The following is a 24,191-nucleotide window of genomic DNA, read 5'->3' as shown; positions in this document are numbered from 1 at the left end:
ACTAGCATAAAAACAGACACATAGTTCAATGGAACAGAAAGATAGCCCAGAAATAAACCCAGATATATATGGTCAATACAATTACTAAAAAGGAGCTAAGACTATATAATGGGGAAATGACAGTCTCTTCAATAAACTGTGTTGGGAAAACTAGACAGCTAAATGCATAAGAATGAAACTGTGCCATTAACTCACACCATACACAAACAAACTCAAAATGGATTAAAGACTTGAATATAAGATCTGACACCATAAAACTCATACAAGAAAACATAGGTGATAATGAGCTCCTTGACACTGGTCTTGGTGATAATTTTTGGAGTCTGACACCAAAAGCAAAGGCAACAGAAGTGAAGATAAACCAGGAGAACGACACACATCAAACCAGAAAGCTTCTTCTGAGCCAAAACAGCACCAAGAAAACAAAAGCATTTTTAATAAGAGGAAACATCTGTTAAGTCACTTATTATCTGATAAGAGGTTAATACCCAAAATACATAAAAACTCATAAACAATAGTAACCAACAAACCCCAAATAATCCAATTTAAAAATGGGCAGAGGATCTGAATCGACCTTTTCCCAAACAAGACATGCAGATGGTCAACAGGGACAAGAAAGATGTTGGATATCACGAATCACCAGGGAAATGCAAATCAGAACCAGGGTGAGGTACCACTTCACATCTGTCAGAATGGCTATCATTAAAAAGACAAGAAACACCCAGGGCAGGTGTTTCAAGGATGTGGAGAAAAAGGAACCCTTAGGCACTACTGGTAGGAATGTAAATTGGCATAGTCACTCCGGAAAACAGTACCAAGGTTCCTTTAGAAATTAAAAACAGAATTCCCATACAATCCAGCAATTCCACTTCTGGGTCTTTATCTAAAGAAAACAAAAACATTAGCTTGAAAAGACACACGCATCTCGGTGTTCACTACAATGTTATTTACAATAGCCAAAATTACGGAAACAATCTAAGTATTCATCGGTGGATGAACGGATAAAAAAAAATGTGATGTATATACATATACACACAATGGGATATTATTTGGTCACAAAAAGAATGAAATCTTTCCATCCGTGACAACATATACTCACCTTAAGGACATTACACTATATGACATAAGAGAAAGACAAAAGCTACATAATCTCCACTTCTATGTGGAATCTAAATACGAAACAGAACAAGCTCACAGACAGAGAACAGACCGGTGACTGCCAGAGCTGGGGTCAGGGGCACAGAGGGAGAAGGTCGTGAAATGGGAGAAGGGAGTCAAAAGGTAAAAACTTCCAATTATAAAATAAATAAGTCACGGGCATATGATGTACAGCAAGGTGGCTATAGTTAACAATACTGTATCGCATGTTTGAAAGTTGCTCAATCTTGTGATGAGAACAAGAAAAAAAATGCTGTCACTGTTGGTAATGGGTGTTAACTAGACCCTGTGCAATGCGTATGGACAAGTATTAAGGCGTCGTGCTGTACACAGGCAACTAATATCATGTTGTACATCAATTATACCTCAATTTTAAAAAGGATAAAAAAATTTTAAAAAGGAGAAAATGAAAATAAATGGGTAAAAGATCTGGATACTTCATTAAAGATATATGGATTGCAAACAGCATATGAAAAGACACTCAAGACCACTATGTCACTGAGTGAGTGAGTTAAGTCGCTCAGTCGTGTCCGACTCTGCGACCCCGTGGACTGCAGCATACATGGCTCCTCTGTCCATGGGATTTTCCAGGCAAAGGTACTGGAGTGGGCTGCCATTTCCTTCTCCAAGAAGGAAAGTGCATTAGGGAAGCGCAAATAAACTGCGATGAGAGACCACTACACACCAATGAGAATGACCATGAAAGGAATGGAGAGGATGTGGAGGAAGTGTAACTCACTGCTGATGGGACTGTACAATGGTCACTCTGGAAAGCAGTTTGGTAGTCTCTTAACACTTATAAAACCACCCAGAAGGGTGACTCCTGGGTATTTACCCAAGAAAAATGAAAGCACAGGTCCAAGGAAGACTTGCACGTGAATCGTCACAGGAGTTTCATTTGCACTTGCCCCACAGAGGCCACAGCTCAAATGTCCATCAGCAAGTGAATGGATGAACACTGTAGTATATCCAGACAGTGGAAGGGTACTGACAAAAAAGGATCAGCGTGCACGTCTCCTAAAAATTGGGTGTGAAAGAAAACAAGTTTAAAACAGAGAGAGGAAGAGAACACCCGGACACATCCCTGTGCTTCCTTTAGGAGCTAGAAAAGAACTGCTGGCCCCATTTATTTTTCTAGCAATTATGACCTCATGCAGCCACCGTCAGTCCTCTCTGCTGAGCCCGCCTCTGCTCTGTAACAGCCTGAGGTAAGGGCAAGTGTGAATGACACTGTTTTTCTTGTGTGCGTTGCTTTATTAAAATAGCATCTTAATAATAATAAAATACTTTAAAAATACAACTCTTTCACTCACCTTTTCATTTTTCAGAGTTACATAAAGGTAAACCTCAAAAGTATCTTCTTCCACAGCACACAATTTGGCTTCTACCTGGGTAGTCGCTAAATAGCATAAATGAAAACATGAAGAAGATGATGTTAAAAGTATGCTTGAGGGACTTTCCTGGGGGTCCAGTGGTTAAGACTCTGCACCTCCACTGCAGGTCTGAATCGTGGTCGGGGAACTAAGATCCCGCATGCCATGCCTCATGGCCAAAAAAATAAGAATGGGTGAAACGACTATGACCATTTGTTAACCACCCACGACTACCCAGTGCCACAATGTCTGAGAGCCTCCTCCCTCAGGAGGGCTCTGGCGGCAGGTGAGCCAAGGTGAAGGCTCTCCAGGCAAAGTCTGCCAAGTGTCCTCTGTCCCCTCAGCCCCCATCCTCCTCCGGCCGCCCTGTGACAGCACCTCGAGCACAGCTCTGGGCCGCCCTTCTTTTCCAGTGATCCCCAAACCCACAGGCCCAGCCAGAGTCTTTCCCGAGTCATTCTACCCTCTGAACGCCTGAAGAGCAGCCCCACGTGTGGGTACCGCCAGGCACGCTGCTCAGCCCACTGATGTGTCCCACTCCCTCTCACCACAAGCCTCTGTGGCAGTGCTGTTACCGCTTTACAGGCGAGGAGACCAGGCTCTCAGAAGGCTGCTCAGAGGCAGCAGAACGGTACCCAACCCAAACACTCTGCCTCCTCCAAGTCTGAGTCCCTAGGGCCCCTGTGGGCTCACAAGGGCCCGAACTACAAAACCAGAGGTGCCGCCACCTCCCATTTCTCCAGCAACAATGCCTCTGGCTGCTCCTTCACCCAGACAGCAGGGCAGTGAAGAAGAGGGGCCAGGGCCCCAACGGGCATCAGGATGCAGCCCAGCCACTGCACACCCACTACTCCTCAGCATGACCCTAGACGCTGCCCAGTTACTTGGCTCAGACTGCCAGGGCTTAGGACAGATGCCACAGAAGAGTCTAATTTACGGCCAACGATTTAAACAGAGAGCACACCAAACAGGTGCTGAGACATTCTATACATCTTCATTAGCAAGGACGGGGACCGCACAGTAGGTACCCACTGACTACCCTTTGCCTGCTAAAAAATAGGCTTTTCATCATTGCCGGTTCAATGAAATGCATGTAAATTATTTTGCAGTGCTGCGGTTTTACACAGACTAAGAAAGAGGCATTATCACCGTGTAAGGGTGCCTCACCTACACAATTCCTTGCTGATTTCTCTTGTCAATTACTGATGTCCACATCCATCCCTCAGATTCCAAGGGTACAAAGTCACTGTGATACTTGGAGTGGAAAAAGCTCCATGTGACTTATGAATCCCCCTGAGGGGGGAGGTCAAACAGCAAAGCACACACGTGTCAAACCCTTTCCCCAACTGAAGGTGAAACCCCCTTGGGTGTCAGTTCAAAGCAGGCAGCTGCGGTCATGCACTTGCCTTACCTTTCAGGATGTTCTGGAAGTACTGAATAGCTGCACTGTCCCACTTCTTGGCCCGTCTGGAAGAGAACAAAGGCAATCTCATGAAATAAAAGCCAAGGCTAGTCATGCTAACATCACTTTGAAATTACACACTGGATGTTTCGGACATTACACACGGAACATATGAGCAGGAAATGGGGAGTCTAGCTCTGGCCTGGGGTGATGACCCCAGCTGCACCCCGCAGTAGGCTTCTCTCCCACCACCTCCTGTGCCAGTGTAGAGACTCACTGCGAATGGGCCCTTTGTGGGGCTTCCTGCACTACCGTGCCCACCTCCATGGCATCATCCATCCCAACACCATTGTCCCATTTACCTGCAACATCTGTCTCCCCAGCCAGGGTGCTAGCTCCCTGGAACAGGGACCCTGAGTGAGGAATGCTCAGCACACACTGGCAGAGGGAGGGCTCCCTACGTGTTGGTTAAACCAAAGTTCTAAGAGTGGCCATGGGGAGCCCAGGCCCTGCTGTCTCATGGTATTCCTCACTCTGACGACTCCCTTTCACTGTGTCCCATCTCTCCCCATCATCTTGTCCTTTCCTCTGTGCGATACTGTGATTTATAGTAAGACATATAAACTTGGTCATTGTCACTGTTTCTGGCACAGAGCTCAGTGATGAGAGTAATAAAAGGTGTCTTTTGTTATGTTAATGAGGTGACCTGTAGAAAGTGCCTAGGTAACTTAGAGATGAGGGCTGGTTGCCAGGGGAACCAACCTTGTGATTAGAGGGTTGCAACTTTCAATCCCACTCCCTGGACCTTTGGGGAGGGGAGAGGTACTGGAGGTTGAATCAACTGTCAAAGGCCAATGATTTAATCAATCATGACTAGGTAATGAAGCCTCCATAAACACTGAAAATGGACTAGGTTGGGAGCCTCTGGGCTGGTGAACACTTGGAAATGTGGGGGAACAGGTGTCCCTGGAGGGAAGGCAGCCCCTTTCCCTAGACCCTGCCCCATGCATCTCTTCCATCTGGCTGCTCCCGAGTTATTTCATTTAAACTAAACTGGTGAAAATTAGAGTGCACTGTCTTATTGGCAAATTTACCTTAAGAATGTTTGTTGAAGCTCTTTGCCAATACATGTACTCCCTTCTACTCTCAGTCTTTCTCCTGGGGGCATATAATTGGCATACTAGCTGCCCCTAACTGTCCCTCTCTTGATAGACAGCTAGGTTGTTTCCAAACAATTCTGCACTGTACATTGATGTAGAGATATATACACGCACACATGCACACGAGTACACATGTACCTCTCACACTCCCACCCCCCCATCTCGTCATCTGACCATGCTGCCAGTGTAGATATATACACACACGCATGCACATGTGTACACATGTACCTCTCACACTCACACCCCCCCATCTCGTCATCTGACCACGCTGCCAGTGTAGATGTATACACGCACGCATGCACATGTGTACACATGTACCTCTCACACTCCCACCCCCCCATCTCGTCATCTGACCACGCTGCCAGTGTAGATATATACACGCACGCATGCACATGTGCACACATGTACCTCTCACACTCACACCCCCCCATCTCGTCATCTGACCACGCTGCCAGTGTAGATGTATACACGCACGCATGCACATGTGTACACATGTACCTCTCACACTCACACCCCTCCATCTCGTCATCTGACCACGCTGCCAGTGTAGATATATACACGCACGCATGCACATGTGTACACATGTACCTCTCACACTCACACCCCCCCCATCTCGTCATCTGACCACGCTGCCAGTGTAGATGTATACACGCACGCAAGCACCTGAGTACACATGCACCTCTCACACTCACAGCCCCATCTCGTCATCTGACCACGCTGCCAGTGTAGACGTATACACGCACGCATGCACATGAGTACACATGCACCTCTCACACTCACACCCCCATCTCGTCATCTGACCACGCTGCCAGTGTTTGTATGGGATGGGTCCCGGCACTGGGCAGTGCTGTGTCAGGGTTATGACTGTGATCTTTGCTGCCTTGAATGAGCACTCCCTGAGGTCCTGGGGGCAGCGCCCCCACCCCTGCCCTTGCACTCCGCCTTCCCCTCTCCTCCATCGCTGCAGCTTTGTGGGGAATAAAGCTGCAGGAAGCAGCACAGTTCTGATTCAGATTGCATGGCCTGGTGGTACTGCGTTCTGAGTTCTCTCTCAGCTTGGAAGCTGCCTCCATGACCGATGCTTTGTGAGGCCTGTGGAGACCCTCCCATCTCCACAGCCCCGGCCCTCATCACCTGTAGTCCCCCTGGTCCGATGAGAGCATCACTCTTGCAGCTGCCTTGGGACCCACACCAATAAGATACTAAGCCAGCTGGTAAATTCGCCAATAAGACAGTGCATTCTAATTTTCAGTAAATGTGAATATGCATAAAAGCACCAACAAAGGTCTGCCAATTCAGAGCCTGAAAAGGTCACAGAGGCTTCCCAGGAGGGAGGGCAGGAGGGAAGAAACAGGGCTGGAGAAGGATGCCTGGACTTTTCGCTAATGTTTCATGATCCGATGTAACCATGTTTCTCTTTACAGTTAACTTGCTCTTTTTTGTAAAACAAAACAAAACAAAAAAACAGAGCCTGGGTCTTACTCTAAAGCCCCCTACACTGCAGCCTCTGGAGATGGCTGCATGGCCAGGTTTGACAGGCTGATTCAGAAGATCCCTCCTGAAGGACAAAGAGACCTTTGAAATCGTTCTGGCACTTCTCATAAAGACTTGATTTCACATAAACTTCCTACACTCAATTTAAGACTTTTACTAATGATTCAGCATACATTAGAAGCTGTACTTACACAATTTCAGCACTGTCTTCACAGAAGTTAATGTGCAATGTGACAGGTTTTGTGCAGTACAGTCTGAATTTTTTTGCTCTGTAGGGAAGCTGCATAAAAGTTTCTATGGCAACTCGGATGCTTAACAGTGAAACAAAAACAGTTTCATGATTAAAAAAAAAATTATATATAACATATTTCTTTAAAGTCCACCTATATAATTAACATACTTAATGTAAAACACACAAAATCTGATTCTAATACAGCCACCACCAACAGCAAATGCTTGGAGACAGTTGCCCAACAAGGTGAAAACTGGTTCTTGGGGGCAGAGGGAAAAAACCTTACTTCTCTATGTATAAAGCACAAAAATACATGTAGTATATAAATACATACAGCACCTAAAAGATACTCAGTAATCTTTGGCATTAAAATTTCATGGCATGGCGGCAGGGAGGGATTAGAAAAATACTGTCTCCTTAGAATGAGAAACACTGGGTAATTACGAACAAACCTGGAGGCAAATTTTATTTAAGATTTTAAAATTTCAGTTTCAATCCACAACCAGAATTACCTTTAACTTTCTGTAAATAAGCTGATGTTTTCAGAATCACTGTTTGTCAACTCTGCACAAAAGAGCTGATGGACTGCAGTTTGATAACCAAGTTGTTGCACATTTTTATTTCCATTCTCCTTCATGAAAATGATAGCGCATTTGCACATACAGTTTCGACATCAACATGTTCTCAGGGCCATGTGTGGGCAGCCTGGCCACCTCGTCTCAAACAGTTAAGAGAAAGTGATGGCACTAACCACCCCTCCAGGCTTCCTTGCTCTAATCAAATAATTCTCTTGCCAAAAACAAACTAAATTTAAAAACCCAAATGCTAGTAGGAAATCTCTCACGCCGTTAATTATCATGTTATTTTTAATAACCAGTATGGCTTATAAAGTGAGATGGCTGGATGAGATGGTTGGATGGCATCACCGACTCGATGGACATGAGTTTGAGTAAGCTCCGGGAGTTGGTGATGGACAGGGAAGCCTGGCGTGTTGCAGTCCATGGGATTGCAAAGAGCTGGACTCAGCTGAACGACTGAACTGAACTGAACTGATGGTTATAAAGGTGCAGAAGCACAAGCCGGATAGGCATCGCCTCTCCCGTGAACACTTGCCAGCCTCCCGTGTGGGAGCAGCCTCCTAGTACAGACTCCCGGTCAGGGTGTCGCCTCTCCTGTAGCTGGGACTGTTCTTTCTCTTTCGGAAGAAGAGTCCTCACATTTACTTATTATTTATTAAACTGACATCCGCTGACACTGGCGCAGGAATCATGAAAAAATTACCAAAACACCAAGACTGACTTGCTGAGAGTGTTTTCTAGGGAACTGCAATGTGTGCGTGGTCCTGGAATCTGCGAGGGTCACTCTGTGACAGTCACACCCTCACTCTGCTAAGTGGGATAAGCAGGGACACATGTCCTTCTCTCTGTAATCTGGAGCCGTGCCAGCAAACCATCCTCTGTGTAGTAAAGCAAGGGCTTCCTAAAGGACCCACTCCATCACTTGAGCAGGGACAGGTCACACCAGGCCAGGCAAACGGCTGGCCAAGAGCACCTGCCCTTTCCAGGAAGGATGGTGGAAGGAGGGCTGGAGCTGCCTGCTGATCCCTCATCCCAACCACCTGCTCTTACACTCACTGCTCATAAAACTGGAACCTGCAATCTGCTCTTCTTGAAGCTAAAAAATTCCAGTTTATGACCTCTCATCCCTTTATTTGAAAATTAATACTCTCCGTCAAAACTGACATTTGTCCCCCCAAAGAGCTAAAGCAAAATAAATATGTACTTACTTTCTGGATTTCACTGGAATGTATCTGGCAAAATCCACAAGGAAACACTCTGCGAGGTAATGGTCTGCTGAAGACACGATTGACTTAATAACTGCCCTGCACCAGCACTTTAGTTCCTGACAATAAACCACACAAACCTACAAAATAAGAAGAAAACTTGAGCATTAAATTCTCTAGTCATACTCAGAAAACTATAAGATACTGATAAAAGAAATCAAAGATGACACAAACAGATGGAGAGATATACCGCATTCTTGGATTGGAAGAATCAATATTGTGAAAATGACCACACTACCCAAAGCAAACTACATATTCAGTGCAATCCCTATCAAATTACCAATGGCATTTTTCACATAATTAGAACACAAAATTTTACAATTTGCATGGAAACACAAAAGACCATGAATAGCCAAGTCAAGAAAGAAAAATAAAGCTGGAGGAATTAGGCTCCCTGACTTCAAATTATACAAAGCCAGTCATCAAAACAGTATGGTACTGGCACCAAAGAAAGAAAGAAAGAAAGAAACAGGAATATAGATCAATGGAACAGGATGGAGAGTTCAGATACAAATCCATGCACCTACAGTCACCTAATCCATGACAAAAGAAATAAGACTCTACAGTGGAGGAAAGACAGTCTCTTCAATAAGTGATGCTGGCCAAACTGGACAGCTACACATAAAAGAATGAAATTAAAACACTCCCTAACACCATACACAAAAACAAACTCAGAATGGATTAAAGACCTAAATGTAAGACCAGACACTATAAAACTCTTGGAGGAGAACATAGGCATAACAGTCTCTGACATAAAACACAGCAAGATCTTTTTAATACACTTCCTAGAGTAATAAAAATAAAAACAAACAAATAGACCTAGTTAAACGTAAAAGCTTTTGCAAAGAAAAGTGAAAATGAAAGCTGCTCACTGTGTCTGACTCTTTGCAACCCCATTAACTATACAGTCCGTGGAATTCTCCAGGCCAGAATACTGGAGTGGGTAGCCCTTCTCTTCCCCAGATCTTCCCAACCCAGGGATCAAACCCAGGTCTCCCATATTGCAGGCAGATTCTTTACCAGCTGAGCCACAAAGGAAGCCCAAGAATACTAGAGTGGAAAGCCTATCCCTTCTCCAATGGATCTTCCCGACCCAGGAAGTGAACCAGGGTCTCCTGCATTGCAGGCGGATTCTTTACCAACTGAGCTATGGGAAGCTATAAACAAAATGAGAAGATGACCCTCAGAATGGGAGAAAATATTTGCAAACAAAGCAACCGATGAGGGATTAATCTCCAAAATATACAAACAGCTCATGCAGCTCAATATCAAAAAAACAAACAATCCAATCAAAAAGTGAGAAGATCTAAATAGACATTTCTCCAAAGAATATAGATAGATGATTTAAAAAGCACATGAAAAGATGCTCACCACCACTAACAATTAGAGAGATATAAGTCAAAACTACAGTAAAGATATCACCTCACACTGGTCAGAATAGCCATCTCTGAAAAATCTAAAGATAATAAATGCTGGAAAGGGTGTGGAGAAAAGGGAACTCTCCCACTGTTGGTGGGAATGTACATGGTAACAGCCACTGTGAGAACAGTATGGAGGCTCCCTAAAAACTAAAAATAGAGCTACCATATGATCCAGCAATCCCACTGCTGGGCTTATATCCAGAGAAAACCATAATTTGAAAAGATACATGTACCCAAATGTTCATTGCAGCACCAGACTGGAAATTCTAAGCTCTCTCTGCTAAGGTCCCTGTGATAGATCTAGAATAATCCTCTGGTTCCCAGCCCCAGGACCATGCCCCAATGACTGGGTTTACACGACACTCCATCTCCTGTTGCCCCATGTGAACCTAATATAACTGCTACTTTTCGTGACTAGCCCGACTTATGCAATCAAAAGAACCTAATACAAAAAAGTAATTATAAGCAACTGAAATACCAACTCAGCTGCCAAAACAGTCTATATTTCGAGTAGTATTTCAAGACACAGTGTTCAAAGCACATTCAGATACATACCTGCCCTTCTTCCAACTTCAGTGGTTTTATTTCTATATCTTGACACAGGCTGTTATAGAAGTCATTCATGGCACTATTTAGTTTTTGATAGTCAACTTCATGATCTAAAAAGGGACTACACCCTTTTATAACAACCCAGAAGCAACCTGGATCTTCAATCTGTAAAAATTTCAAAAGACAAACAAAACAATCCATCATTTAAAAGTGGAACTATAAAACCTCAGAATCACAGCAACTGTTTCAAAGTTAAGTGCTTTAACAAATTCTTGATGAGTACCTCTGTCTTAAAGGGTTAGACAGAAGATAAAAGACCTTCAATATATATCAAATTATCACCTTGTATGTCTTGAACTTATAAAACATGATATGTCAACTATACTTCAATAAAACTGGGTAAAAAGATGAAAGATGTACACACAAAAATGTAGAACACGTAACCAATAATATGTAAGTAACTCTATTGATTTTTTGTAATTTTAAATTGTCTATTGTGATTCAAAAAGCAAAGACCAAAATCTTTGATCAGTATTTTGAAAATATTCATAATAAAATACAAAAGCAAGGTTCAAGACAATGTTTTCAGTATTCCATCTCTTTTGTATGAAAGAGAAGAAAATATGAATGCGTGTACATTCTGCTCATTTTCAAAGAAACAAATGGTGGCAAATAAAAAAAAATACAAATTATTACCTACAGAGGAAGCCAAGAATGGGGTAGAAGGGATACGAATGAAAGTCAGACTTCTCTGTTCAGAGAATAAGAATAGATATCATCTATTAGTGTCATTAAAAAATAAGATTTTCATCATTAGATGAAAAATAAAAGAAATTGTGAGAAAAAGAAAAATAAGAGAAAATAAAATGAAATAAAAGAAAAAGACAGTGAAGGACAGGGAAGCCTGGCATGCTGCAGTCCATGGGGTCGCAAAGACTCAGACACAACTGAGTCAGTGAAGAACCACAAGCTTTGATTCTCTTTGACATCCATCACAGGAAAATGGAGTTTGGAGCAGGAGTCCTACCAAGTTAAGGAGGCTCAGTAAACACCTCAGGCTCCCTCACAGAACCCCTGCAGTGTTAGGCCTGAGAAATAAAGACCATGTTTCAGGACAAAGACAACATGCTCTGTCATCAAGGGGAAAAGCAGTCAGTCAGTTCAGATGCTCAGTAGTGTCCGACTTTGTCATCCCATGGACTGCAGAATGCCAGGCTTCCCTGTCCATCACCAACTCCCAGAGCTTGCTCAAACTCATGTCCATTGAGTCAGTGATATCATCCAACCATCTCATCCTCTGTTGTCCCCTCTTCCTCCCACCTTCAATCTTTCCCAGCATCAGGGTCTTTTTCAAATGAGTCAGTTCTTCGCCTCAGGCAGCAAAGTATTGGAGTTTCAGCTTTAGCATCTGTCCTTCCAATGAATATTCAGGACTGATTTCTTTTAGGATTGACTGGTTTGATCTCCCTGCAGCCCAAGGGACTCTCAAGAGTCTTCTCCAACACCACAGTTCAAAAGCATCAATTCTTCAGTGCCCAGCTTTCTTTAGAGTCCAACTCTTACATCCATACATGACTACTAGAAAACCATAGCTTTGACTAGATGGACCTTTGTTGGCAAAGTAATGTCTCTGCTTCTTAATATGCTGTCTAGATTGTCATAGCTTTTCTTCCAAGGAGCAAGTGTCTTTTAATTTCATGGCTACAGTCACCATCTGCAATGATTTTGGACCCCAAGAAAATAATGTCTGTCACTGTTTTGTTTCCCCATCTATTTGCCATGAAGTGATGGGACTGGATGCCATGATCTTTGTTTAAGTTTTAAGCCAGCTTTTTCACTCTCCTCTCTGACTTTCATCAAGAGACTCTTTAGTCCTCTTCGCTTTCTGCCGTAAGGGTGGTGTCATCTGCATATCTGAGGTTATTGATATTTCTCCAGCTTGAGCTTTAGGCAGCCCAGCATTTTGCATGATGTACTCTGCATATAAATTAAATAAGCAGGATGACAATATACAGCCTTGACATATTCCTTTCCCAATTTTGAACCAGTTGATTGCTCCATGTGCAGTTCTAACTGTTACTTCTTGACCTGCAGTACAGGTTTCTCAGGAGGCAGGTAAGGCGGTCTGATATTCCCATCTCTTAAAGAATTTTCCAAAGTTTGTTGTGATCCACACAGTCAGAGGCTTTTAGTGTACTCAATGGAGAAGTAGATGTTTTTATGTAATTCTCTTGCTTTTTCTATGATCCAACAGATATTGGCAATTTGATCTCTTGGTTCCTCTGCCTTTTCTGAATCTAGCTTGAACACATGGAAGTTCTTGGTTCATGTACTGTTGAAGTCTGGCTTGGAGAATTTTGAGCATTATTTTGCTAGCGTGTGAGATGAGTGCAACTGCATGGTAGTTTGAACATTCTTTGGCATTGCCTTTCTTCGGGACTGGAATGAAAAAACTGAACTTTTCCAGTCCTGTGGCCACTGCTGTGTTTTCCAAATTAGCTGACATATTGAGTGTAGCACTTTAACAGCATCATCTTTTAGGATTTGCAATAGCTCAACTGGAATTCCATCACCTCCACTAGCTCTGTTTGCAGTGATGCTTCCTAAGGCCCACTTGACTTCAGACTCCAGGATGTCTGGCTCTAGCTGAGTGATCACACCATCGTGGTTACCTGGGTCATTAAGATATTTTTTGTATAGTTCTGTGTACTCTTGCCACCTCTTCTTAATATCTTCTGCTTCTATTAGGTCCACACTGTTTCTGTCCTTTATTATGCCCATCTTTGCATGAAATGTTCCCTTGATATCTTTAATTTTCTTGAAGAGATTTCTAGTCTTTCCCATTCTACTGTTTTCCTCTATTCCTTTGCAGTGATTATTTAGGAAGGCTTTCTTATCTCTCCTTGCTATTCTTTGGAACTCTGCATTCAGATGCTTATATCTTTCCTTTTCTCCTTTGCTTTTCACTTCTCTTCTTTTCTCAGCTATTTGTAAGGCCTCCTCAGACAACTATTTTGCCTTTTTGCATTTCTTTTTCTTGGGGATGGTTTGATCACCACCCCCTGTACAACGCTGCAAACCTCCATCCATAGTTCTTCAGGCACTCTGTTAGATCTAATTCCTTGAATCTATTTGTCGCATCCACTGTATAATCATAAATGATTTGATTAAGGTCCTACCTGAATGGCCTAGTGGTTTTCCCTACCTTCTTCAGGTTAACTCTGAATTTGGTAGTAAGGAGTTCATGATCTTGGCCACAGTCAGTTCCCAGCCTTGTTTTTGCTGACTGTATAGAGCTTCTCCATCTTTAGCTGCAAAGAACACAATCAGTCTGATTTCAGTATTGACCATCTGGTGAGGTCCATGTGTAAAGTTGTCTCTTGTGCTGTTGGCAGAGGGTGTTTGCTATGACCAGGACACACTCTTGGCAAAACTGTTAGGCTTTGCCCTGCTTCATTTTGTACTTCAAGGCCAAACTTGCCTGTTATTCTAGGTATCTCTTGATATCCTACTTTTGCATTCTAGTACCCTATGATGAAGAGGACATCTTTTTTTGGTGTTAGTTCTAGAAGGTCTTGTAGGTCATCATAGAACTGTTCAACTTCAGCTTCCTTGGCATTAGTGGTTGGGGCATAGACTTGGATTACTGTGATATTGAATGGTTTGCCTTGGAAACAAATAGAGATCATTCTGTCATTTTTGAGATTGCATCCAAGTACTGCATTTTGGACTCTTCTGTTGACTATGAGGGATCCTCCACTTCTAATAAGGGATTCTTGCCCACAGCAGTAGATATAATGGTTATATGAATTAAATTCTAGTCCATTTTAGTTTATTGATCCTAAAACGTCTATGCTCACTTTTGCCATCTCCTGTTTGACCATTTTCAACTTAGCTTGGTTCATGGTCCTAACATTCCAGGTTCCTATGCAATATTGTTTTTTACAGCATCGGACTTTACTTCCATCATCAGTCACATTCACAACTGGGCGCTGTTTCTGCTTTGGCTCCGCCTCTTCATTCCTTCTGGAGCTGCTTCTCCACACTTCTCCAGCAGCACACTGGGCACCTAGTGACCTGGGGAGTTCATCTTTCAGTGTCATGTCTTTCTGCCTTTTCATACTGTTCATGGGGTTCTCAAGGCAAGAATACTAAAGTGGTTTACTATTCCCTTCTCCAGGGACCATGTTTTGTCAGAACTCTCCACCATGACCCATCTGTCCTGGGTGGCCCTACACGGCATGGCTCATAGTTTCATTGAGTTAGACAAGGCTGTGGTCCATGTGATCAGTCTGGTTAGTTTTCTGTGATTGTGGTTTTCATTCTGTCTGCCCTCTGATGAAAGAGGATAAGAGGCTTGTGGAAGCTTTCTGACAGGAGGGACTGGCTGTGGGGGAATCTGGGTCTTGCTCTGATGGGTGGGGCCATGCTCAGTAATGCTAAATAATGTTCAAACTACTGCACAATTGCACTCATCTCACACGCTAGCAAAGTAATGCTCAAAATTGTCCAAGCCAGTTGAACAGTATGTGAACTGTGAACTTTCAGAGTTCAAGCTGGATTTAGAAAAGGCAGATGAAAAAAAAAAGGAAAAGGCAGAAGAACTAGAGATCAAATTGCCAAAACCTGTTGGATCATCAAAAAAGCAACAGAGTTCTAGAAAAACATCTATTTCTGCTTTATTGACTATGCCAAAGCCTTTGACTGTGTGGATCCCACAAACTGTGGAAAAGTCTTCAAGAGATGGGAATACCAGACCACCTGACCTGCCTACTGAGAAATCTGTATGCAGGTCAGGAAGCAACAGTTAGAACTGGACATGGAACAACAGACTGGTTCCAAATCGGGAATGGGGTCCGTCAAGGCTGTATATTGTTACCCTGCTTATTTAACTTATATGCAGAGTACATCATAAGAAATGCTGGGGTGGATGAAGCACAAGCTGGAATCAAGATTGCTGGGAGAAATATCAATAACCTCAGATATGCAAATGGCACCACACTTATGGCAGAAAGCAAAAAAGAACTAAAGAGCCTTTCAATGAAAGTGAAAGAGGAGAGTGAAAAAGTTGGCTTAAAATCCAACATTCAGAAGAGTAAGATCATGGCATCTGGTCCCATCACCTCACGGCAAATAGATGGAAAAACAATGGAAACAGTGCAAGACTTTATTTGCTTGGGCTCCAAAATCATTGTACATGGTGACTACAGCCATGAAATTAAAAGACACTTGTTCCTTGGAAGAAAAATTATGACCAACCTAGACAGTATATTAAAAAGCAGAGACATTACTTTGCCAACAAAGGTCCATCTAGTCAAAGCTATGGTTTTTCCAGTAGTCATGTATGGATGTGAGAGTTGGACTATAAAGAAAGCTGAGTGCTGAATAATTGATGCTTTTGAACTAATGGTGTTGGAAAAGACTCTTGAGAAGTCCCTTGAACAGCAAGGAAATCAAACCAGTCCATCCTAAAGGAAACACTCCTGAATATTCATTGGAAGGACTGATGCTGAAGCTGAAACTCCAATACTTTGGCCACCTGAGGCGAAGAATTGACTCATTTGAAAAGACCCCGATACTGGGAAAGATTGAAGGCAGGAGGAGAAGGGGATGACAGAAGATGAGATGGTTGGATGGCATCACCAACTCAATGGACATGAGTCTGAGTAAACTCTGGGAGTTGGTGATGGACAGGGAAGCCTGGCGTGCTGCAGTCCATGGGGTCAGAAAGAGTCAGACATGAGTGAACTCATCAGTAAATCTTTAATCCAATTTTCTGTTCATGGCTGGGGCTGTGTTCCCTCCCTGTTAGTTTGGCCTGAGGCCAAACTATGGTAGGAGTAATGGCTGTAATGGTGACCTCCTTCAAAAGGACTTATGCCAGCATGCCGAGGCTCCCAGGACTGTTGCATTCAGTGCCACGACCCTGCAGCAGCCCACTGTAGACACACGTCTCCGCCAGAGACTCCTGGACACTCACAGGCAAGTCTGGCTCAGTTTCCTGTGGGGTCACTGCTCCTTTTTCCTGGGTCCTGGTGCACACGAGGTTTTGTGTGTGCCCTCCAAGAGCCTGTTTCCCCAGTCCTGTCGTAGTTCTGTAATCAAATTCAACTGGCCTTCAAAGTCAAATTCCCTGGAGGTTCTGAGTCCCTTTGAAGGATCCACAGGTTGGGAAATCTGTTGTGGGTCCTAGAACTTTCCTAACAGTGCAAGAACTTCTTTGGTATAATTGTTTTTCAGTTTGTGGGTCATTTGCTGAGGGGCTCTATGGTGGAGCTAATGGCAACCTCCTCCAAGAGGATTTATGCCACACGCTGTGCCTCCCATGTCTGCTGCAGCCAGAGCCCCTCTCCCCGTGGCAGTCACTGCTGACCTGTGCCTCCACAGGAGACACTCAAACACTCAAAGGCAGGTGTGGCTCAGTCTCTGTGGGGTCTCTGGGTCCTAGTGCACACAAGGTTTTGTTTGAGCCCTCCGAGCATCTCTGGTGGGTATGGGGTTTGATTCTAAACATGATTTCACCCCTCCTAATGTCTTGACTATGCCAAAGCCTTTGACTGTGTGGATCACAATCAACTGTGGAAAATTCTGAAAGAGATGGGAATACCAGACCACCTGACCTGCCTCTTGAGAAATTTGTATGCAGGTCAGGAAGCAACAGTTAGAACTGGACATGGAACAACAGACTGGTTCCAAATAGGAAAAGGAGTACGTCAAGGTTGTATATTGTCACCCTGCTTATTTAACTTCTATGCAGAGTACATCATGAGAAATGCTGGGCTGGAAGAAGCACAAGCTGGAATCAAGATTGCCAGGAGAAATATCAATAACCTCAGATATGCAGATGATACCACCCTTATGGCAGAAAGTGAAGAGGAACTAAAAAGCCTCTTGATGAAAGTGAAAGAGGAGAGTGAAAAAGTTGGCTTAAAGCTCAACATTCAGAAAACTAAGATCATGGCATCTGGTCCCATCACTTCGTGGCAAATAGATGGGGAAACAGTGGAAACAGTGTCAGACTTTATTTTTCTGGGCTCCAAAATCACTGCAGATGGTGATTGCAGCCATGAAATTAAAAGACTCTTACTCCTTGGAAGGAAAGTTATGACTAACCTAGATAGCATATTAAAAAGCAGAGATATTACTTTGCCAGCAAAGGTCCGTCTAGTCAAGGCTATGGTTTTTCCAGTGGTCATGTATGGATGTGAGAGTTGGACTGTGAAGAAGGCTGAGCGCCGAAGAATTTATGCTTTTGAACTGTGGTGTTGGAGAAGACTCTTGAGAGTCCCTTGGACTGCAAGGAGATCCAACCAGTCCATTCTAAAGGAGACCAGTCCTGGGTGTTCATTGGAAGGACCGATGCTGAGGCTGAAACTCCAATACTTTGGCTATCTCATGCGAAGAGTTGACTCATTGGAAAAGACTCTGATGCTGGGAGGGGTTGGGGGCAGGAGGAGAAGGGGACGACAGAGGATGAGATGGCTGGATGGCATCACCAACTCGATGCACATGAGTCTGGGTGAACTCCAGGAGTTGGTGATGGACAGGGAGGCCTGGCGTGCTGCGATTTATGGGGTCGCAAAGAGTCAGACATGACTGAGCGACTGAACTGAACTGACTGTCTTGTTGGGCCTCCTCCTTTGCCCCTGGATGTGGGTATCTTTTTTTTGGTGGGATCCAACATTCTCCTGTTGATGGTTGTTTAGCAGTTCCAATTTTGGAGTTCTCACAGGAGGAGATGAGAGCATGTCCTTCTACTCTGCCATCTTAAGCTCATCTTAAGAGGTCTCCAAAGTACTGTAATCCAAGCCTCCCAAAGCAAAGACAAAGAGATACAGCAGCTCTCTATCACAACCCCTAGTGTAGCATGAACAATATTAGACAAGCAAAAAAAGGAGCATGTGCTGCAAGGCCAAGCAAACAGCAGAAATTGAACCCAAGACTGCCCAGATGGTGAAGTGAACAGAAATTGAACCCAAGGCTGCCCAGATGGTGAAGTGAACAGCATGCATGTATGCTAAGTCGCTTCAGTTGTGTCTGACTCTCTGCACCCTATGGACCATAGCCCTCTAGGCTCCTCTGTCCATGGGATTCTCCAGGCAAGAATACTGGAGTTGATTGCCATGCCCTCCTCTAGAGGATCTTTCCAGCCCAGGGATTGAACCCACATCTCTCACATCTCCTGCATTGGTAGGTTGGTTCTTTACCATTAGTGCCACCTAGGAAGCCCCTGAAGTTGTACAGGCAAGACTTAAAAGCAGCTATTATAATACTATGTTCAAAAACTTAGAAGATAAGACTGCTGTAGAGAGGGTTTTGTTTTTTATTTGAAGAAGAATCTCACAAAAGAAAAGAAAACTTAAAAAAAAAAAAAAAACCTTTGGAAAACAGCAATTCTAGAACTGAAAATTAAAACAAAACAAAAATTTATTAGTTATGTGTTTACCATGCCTAATCAGTAACATTGTGCTGGAGGTCCCACAGTAAGACAAGAAAAAGATGTGGGCTTCCCTGGGGCTCAGTGGGGAAGAATTCACCCGCCAGTGCGGACGACATGGGTTTGATCCCTGATCTGGGAGGATCCCGCACCCCGCGGAGCAACTAAGCTCACGTACCACAGCTACTGAGCCCATGTGCTCTACAGTCCCTGCTCCTCAACAAAAGAAGCCACCACATCACAACTAGAGGAGCCTCTGCTCGCCGCAACTAGAGAAAAGCCCATGAGCAATGAAGACCCAGGACAGCTAAAAATAATTACAAAATAAACATTGTTAGGAAAATCAGAAAAGAAGAAAGAAAAGTGTCTCTATTCACAATAAGAATATATATGGAGAAAATTATAAGGAGCCTACAGAAAATACACTAGAACTGATAAGTGACTTTAACAAGGTTTTGGGGTACAAGGTCATATAATAAATACAACTGTATGTCTACATTAAAAATTGGAAATTTAAATATAAAAAACAGTGCCATTTGCAACAGCACCAAAAAGCAGGAATTACCTAGGAGGAAATCTAACAAAATTTGTATGCTAAAAGGTAAAAAACACTGATGAAATAAATCAAAGAAGGCCTGTAATGCAGATACACTGTATCCATGGAATGTTAAGATTCTGATTTCCCCTCAAAATGAGTTAAGAAATCAATGAACTATTTCTGAAATTCTTATTGAAAGGCCAGTGGAACTAGAACAGCGCCTATAATTCTGAAAAAGAACAACACAGTTGGAACACTCACACTATCTGATTTTGAGGCTTAATATAAAGCTGCAGCAATCAGAACTGTGTGGTACTGGAGAATTCACAAATATATAAATCAACAGAACAGAAACAGAATCACATATATGTGCTCAACTGATTTTCAATAATGGCACAAAGGCAATTTAATGGAAGAAGGGTAGTTTTTTTCAACAAATGATGCTGAAAAAATTAGATATATATACAAAAAAAAATGAACCTTGATCCATTCCTCATAATGTATATAAAAATTAACTCCGAGGGATCATTTATCTAAAAGTAAAATATAAGACTATAAAAATTTTTTGAGGAATACATGGGGTGAAATCTTTGTGACTGTGGGTTAAGCAAAGACTTCTTAGATAAAACACCAAAAGTACAATTTGTATAAGCAAAAATTGATAAACTGGACTTAATCCGAATTTAAACCTTCTTTTAAATTTAAAGCTCTTTGAAAGGTATTGTTAGAGGAATGAAGAGATAAGCCACAAACTGGGGCAATATTTACAAGTCACATATCCAAAGAACTTTATCCAGAATATGTAAAGAACTTTTCAAAGTCAATAAGCAAACAAACCGCCATGTCAGAAGAATGGGCAGATCTGAGCAGATACTTGACAAAAAAAGACGGATGCATGGGAAAAACAAGCACATGGAAACATGATTTAGAAACAACTCAAGAAGCCTTCAACTGGTGATGGTATAAACAGTCATTTATCCATACAACAGAATACTACTCAACCCTAAAAAGTGCCACAATGTAGATAAGCCTCTAATGCCTTACGGTAAGTCAAAGCAGCCAAACTCAAAGGCTACATACCACTGTGATTCCATGTGTACAATCCCATTTTTATGACATTCTGAAAAAGGCAAAATTAACAAGGACAGAAGACAGATCAGTGGTTGCCAAGGACGAGAGGTGGGGAAAAGGAACGATACAAAGGAGCACAAGACAATTTCAGAGTGTGAAGAACCTGTTCTCTATGTTGATTATGGTGGTGACTACATGACTATGCATTTTTCAAAATACCACAGAACTCTACATTAAAAAAACAAAACATTTTATGAGTAAAAAAGATACAAGGCAAATATGGCAAAATGTTAAAATTTGGCAAAGCTAGGTGGCAGATGTCCAGGTGTTTATAATAGTTTCTATGCTTTTTTATATGTCTAAAGTATTTCCTGATAAAAAAGTTACATTTTTAAATTATTTTTACTCAAAAGTAATGATTTTTTAATGATAAAAAATAACTTCTTATCCTCTGATGTGGCATCACCTATGCAGTATTTTCTACTAAAAATGTCCAACCTGAACACCATCATGAGGAAACTGACAGACAAATTCAACTTGAAGGATATTTTGCAAAGCCTAGCAGGAGTAACTCTGTAAGTTTCAATGACATCAAAGGTACAAAAAAGCCAGAGAACTAACCCTAAATAAAGGAGATTAAAAGGTCATGGCAACTAAATGTAATGTATAATTTTATTGGATCCTGGATCAGAGAAAACAAGTTATAAAATATATTACCTGAACAACTGGAGAAATTTGAGTATGGACTATGTATTAGGCAGTATTGTATCAACATTACATTTCTCAAGTCTGATAATTATGCTATGGTTATGTAAGAGAAAGTCTTCTTAAGAAACACATGCATAAGTATTTAGAGTTCACAACTAATTCTCAAATGGTTCAATAAAAGAAGTCAACAATTCTATAAAATAAAGAAATATGGGCGTCCCCATTGGCTCGGTGGTAAAGCCTGCAGTACAGGAGTCGCAGGAGACGTGAGCTTGATCCCTGGGTGGGAAAGATCCTCTGGAGCAGGACATGGCAGCCCACTCCAGTATTCTTGCCTGGAGAATCCCATGGACAGAGGAGCCTGGTGGGCTGCAGTCCCTAGGGTCACAAAGAGTCAGACATGACTGAAGCGACTTAGCATGCATAAAGAAATGTGCAAGTATGTGTAAAAATGTTAACCAAAAATCTGCAAAAATGTTAACAACTGTTGATGCTAGGTATAGAGTATATGGTTATTCTCAAATATTGCTTTTGTAACCTGTTTTCAAGGAATTTGAAAATCTTCAAAATACCACGTTGGAGAAAGATGTTTTTAAAAAATTTTAGACATTAAAAAAATTTTTAAGGCACCATAGATACTTTGGAGTTTCTAGAATGTTTAAATTTTTTTTTTTTAATCTGCTACTAAAGAAAAACAGACTCACAGATACAGGAAACAAGCTAGTTGTTACTAGTCGGGAGAGGGAAGTGGGGCCAAAATAGGAGTAAAGGATGAGACACAAATTACTATGTGTAAAATACATAAGCAACAAGGATATTTTGTACAGCACAAGAAATTACAGCCATTATTTTGTAATAACTTTTAATGGAACATGATCTATAAAAATATAGAATCACTCCTGAAACTAATAAAATACTATAAACTAAAAAAAATCTGCTACTAGAACCTAAAAAATGTACAAAGGGTCAGTTTTACCAGCCAGAACAATTGCATCAAACTGCAACTTTGTCCCTGTGCTTACTTTCTGGGCTGGGCTCACAATTCCCGCCACCTCCACCTCTTTCTTTTTTTTTTTTAATCAATTAATTTATTTTAATTGGAGGCTAATTATGTTACAATATTGTAGTGGTTTTTGCCATACATTGACATGAATCAGCCATGGGTTTACATGTGTTCCCCATCCTGAACCCCCCCTCCCACCTCCCTCCCCATCCCATCCCTCAGGGTCACCCCATCTCTCAGGGTCATCCCATCCACCTCTTACACCAAGGTCAAGGCCTCCTGCTTCCCGCCAGCGCCATAGGCAAAGCTGCCCACAGTCATCACGTTTTTTTTCCCCCTGCATGTCTACAGAATTTCCATTAGATAAATCCAGACCCAGGTACTGAACCCACATCTCCCACACTGCAGGCAGATTCTTTACCGTCTGAGGCACCAGGGAAGCCCTTCGAAAAATATTATCTGTAAAATTTTGGTCCACTTTCTTCTCCTCACCTCTACCATTTAAACTCGAATACTTTGCTTTTACTCAAGTAGAATTAGCTATCCGGCATGAGAAATACCTCATACCATTAAATTAATATGATTTAATTGAATTAAAGTATGTTATTATTTCTCAGGAATAGTAACTTATCTTTCCTACCTGTCGTTTTCCTTTATCTTCATTTATCTGAAACTATGTAATGAGTGTGTCTTTTCCCACATTCAGTAACAGGAGTGGGTTAAGTGTCATTTAGAACATCAGTACCAAGACTCATCATTAATCATCAATTCATGTTCAATTCCCCTTAGTATATACAGTATTTGAATAATAAGTTCAGATGTTTTAGTCAAGTTCACTTTTCAACATCAGTTATAAAAATTAAGATGTTAATTTTAAAACGTCATAAAAATGCCAGACTACATGGCACTTGGTCCACTTTTGGTCGTGAGAAGTCCCTGGACAGCTACTGCTTCAATCTCAATCCAGCCTCCAGTAGGCAAAGCACGCCCCTGCAGCAGAAAAACTACTCTTGACATTGTTTGTGGATTTCACTGACAGTTCTTAAGTCATACACTCAGCCAGCAGAAGAGTTGTTTCTATCACCTTAGGCCACAGCCTGCAGCTTCAGAGTCCCCTGTCCAACCGGGATGGGGGCCCGCCGGAGAGGACCCGCATCCGGGGAGAGGAACAGGTCTACACACTGCGGACGCGGGGCGGAGGGGACGGTGGCTCACCCTGCGCGGATCCCGGACCAGGTGCGTGGGAGAAGGTGTCAGACTCCGTCCCTCCCCCGAGGTTCTGAATACAAGACACCTAGTTCAATCTGAATTTCGGAGAAACAACGAATAACTTTATTAAGTACGTCCCCAATACTGCACGGAGCACCCCTGAACGAAGATTTCCCGTTGTTAATGTGAAGCGTCCAGGAGGAGCCCATCCGGAACCCCTTCGCGCGGGTCCCCACGGGGCGGCCCCTGCACGGGAGCGGGTGAATGGCCGGGCCCGGGGCTTCGCGCTCGCTCACCTTAAGCACGAGGACCTGGAGCATCTTCCCCGCGCCTCGCCGGCCGTCCGGCGGACTTCTGGAGAGACGCGCACCGCCGCGGCCTCGCCCCAGTCCTGCTCTCAATGTCGCCACTCCCTCGCCACCAGCTTTGGAGGCGAAAACCTGCAGGGCCGGCGTCCGAGGGGGGCCGCGCCTCCTCCCGGGTCAGCGCCGCGGAGCCCGCGAGCCAAGCTCCCGCCACGCACCGCTGCGAACAGCGGGCGACACGCCGCGCTCCCACCCGGACGCCGTCGGGGGCGCGCTTGGGCGCCCGCA

At 43.0% G+C, this 24,191-nt stretch overlaps 1 protein-coding gene across 2 annotated transcripts in view; it reads right to left on the bottom strand.

Annotated features, from left to right (window-relative positions):
• The window catches only part of TDRD12 (tudor domain containing 12), a 75,721-nt gene extending 51,562 nt beyond the window's left edge, over positions 1 to 24,159 (bottom strand). For both annotated transcript variants that reach the window (XM_059877492.1, XM_024979033.2), the window contains exons 1-6: positions 23,895 to 24,159; positions 10,639 to 10,797; positions 8,606 to 8,742; positions 6,779 to 6,898; positions 3,943 to 3,998; positions 2,472 to 2,557 (exon numbers count right to left, since the gene is read on the bottom strand). In XM_059877492.1, coding sequence (XP_059733475.1) covers positions 2,472 to 2,557; positions 3,943 to 3,998; positions 6,779 to 6,898; positions 8,606 to 8,742; positions 10,639 to 10,797; positions 23,895 to 23,918 — 582 coding nt within the window. In that variant the 5' untranslated portion in view covers positions 23,919 to 24,159. The remainder of the gene's footprint in view (positions 1 to 2,471; positions 2,558 to 3,942; positions 3,999 to 6,778; positions 6,899 to 8,605; positions 8,743 to 10,638; positions 10,798 to 23,894) is intronic.
• Positions 24,160 to 24,191: the final 32 nt, after the last annotated feature.

Source organism: Bos taurus, chromosome 18, assembly GCF_002263795.3.
Source record: "Bos taurus isolate L1 Dominette 01449 registration number 42190680 breed Hereford chromosome 18, ARS-UCD2.0, whole genome shotgun sequence".
NCBI lineage: Eukaryota > Metazoa > Chordata > Mammalia > Artiodactyla > Bovidae > Bos > Bos taurus.
Note: the sequence above shows the minus strand (reverse complement) of the source record. Positions and strands in the feature narration are given on the sequence as shown.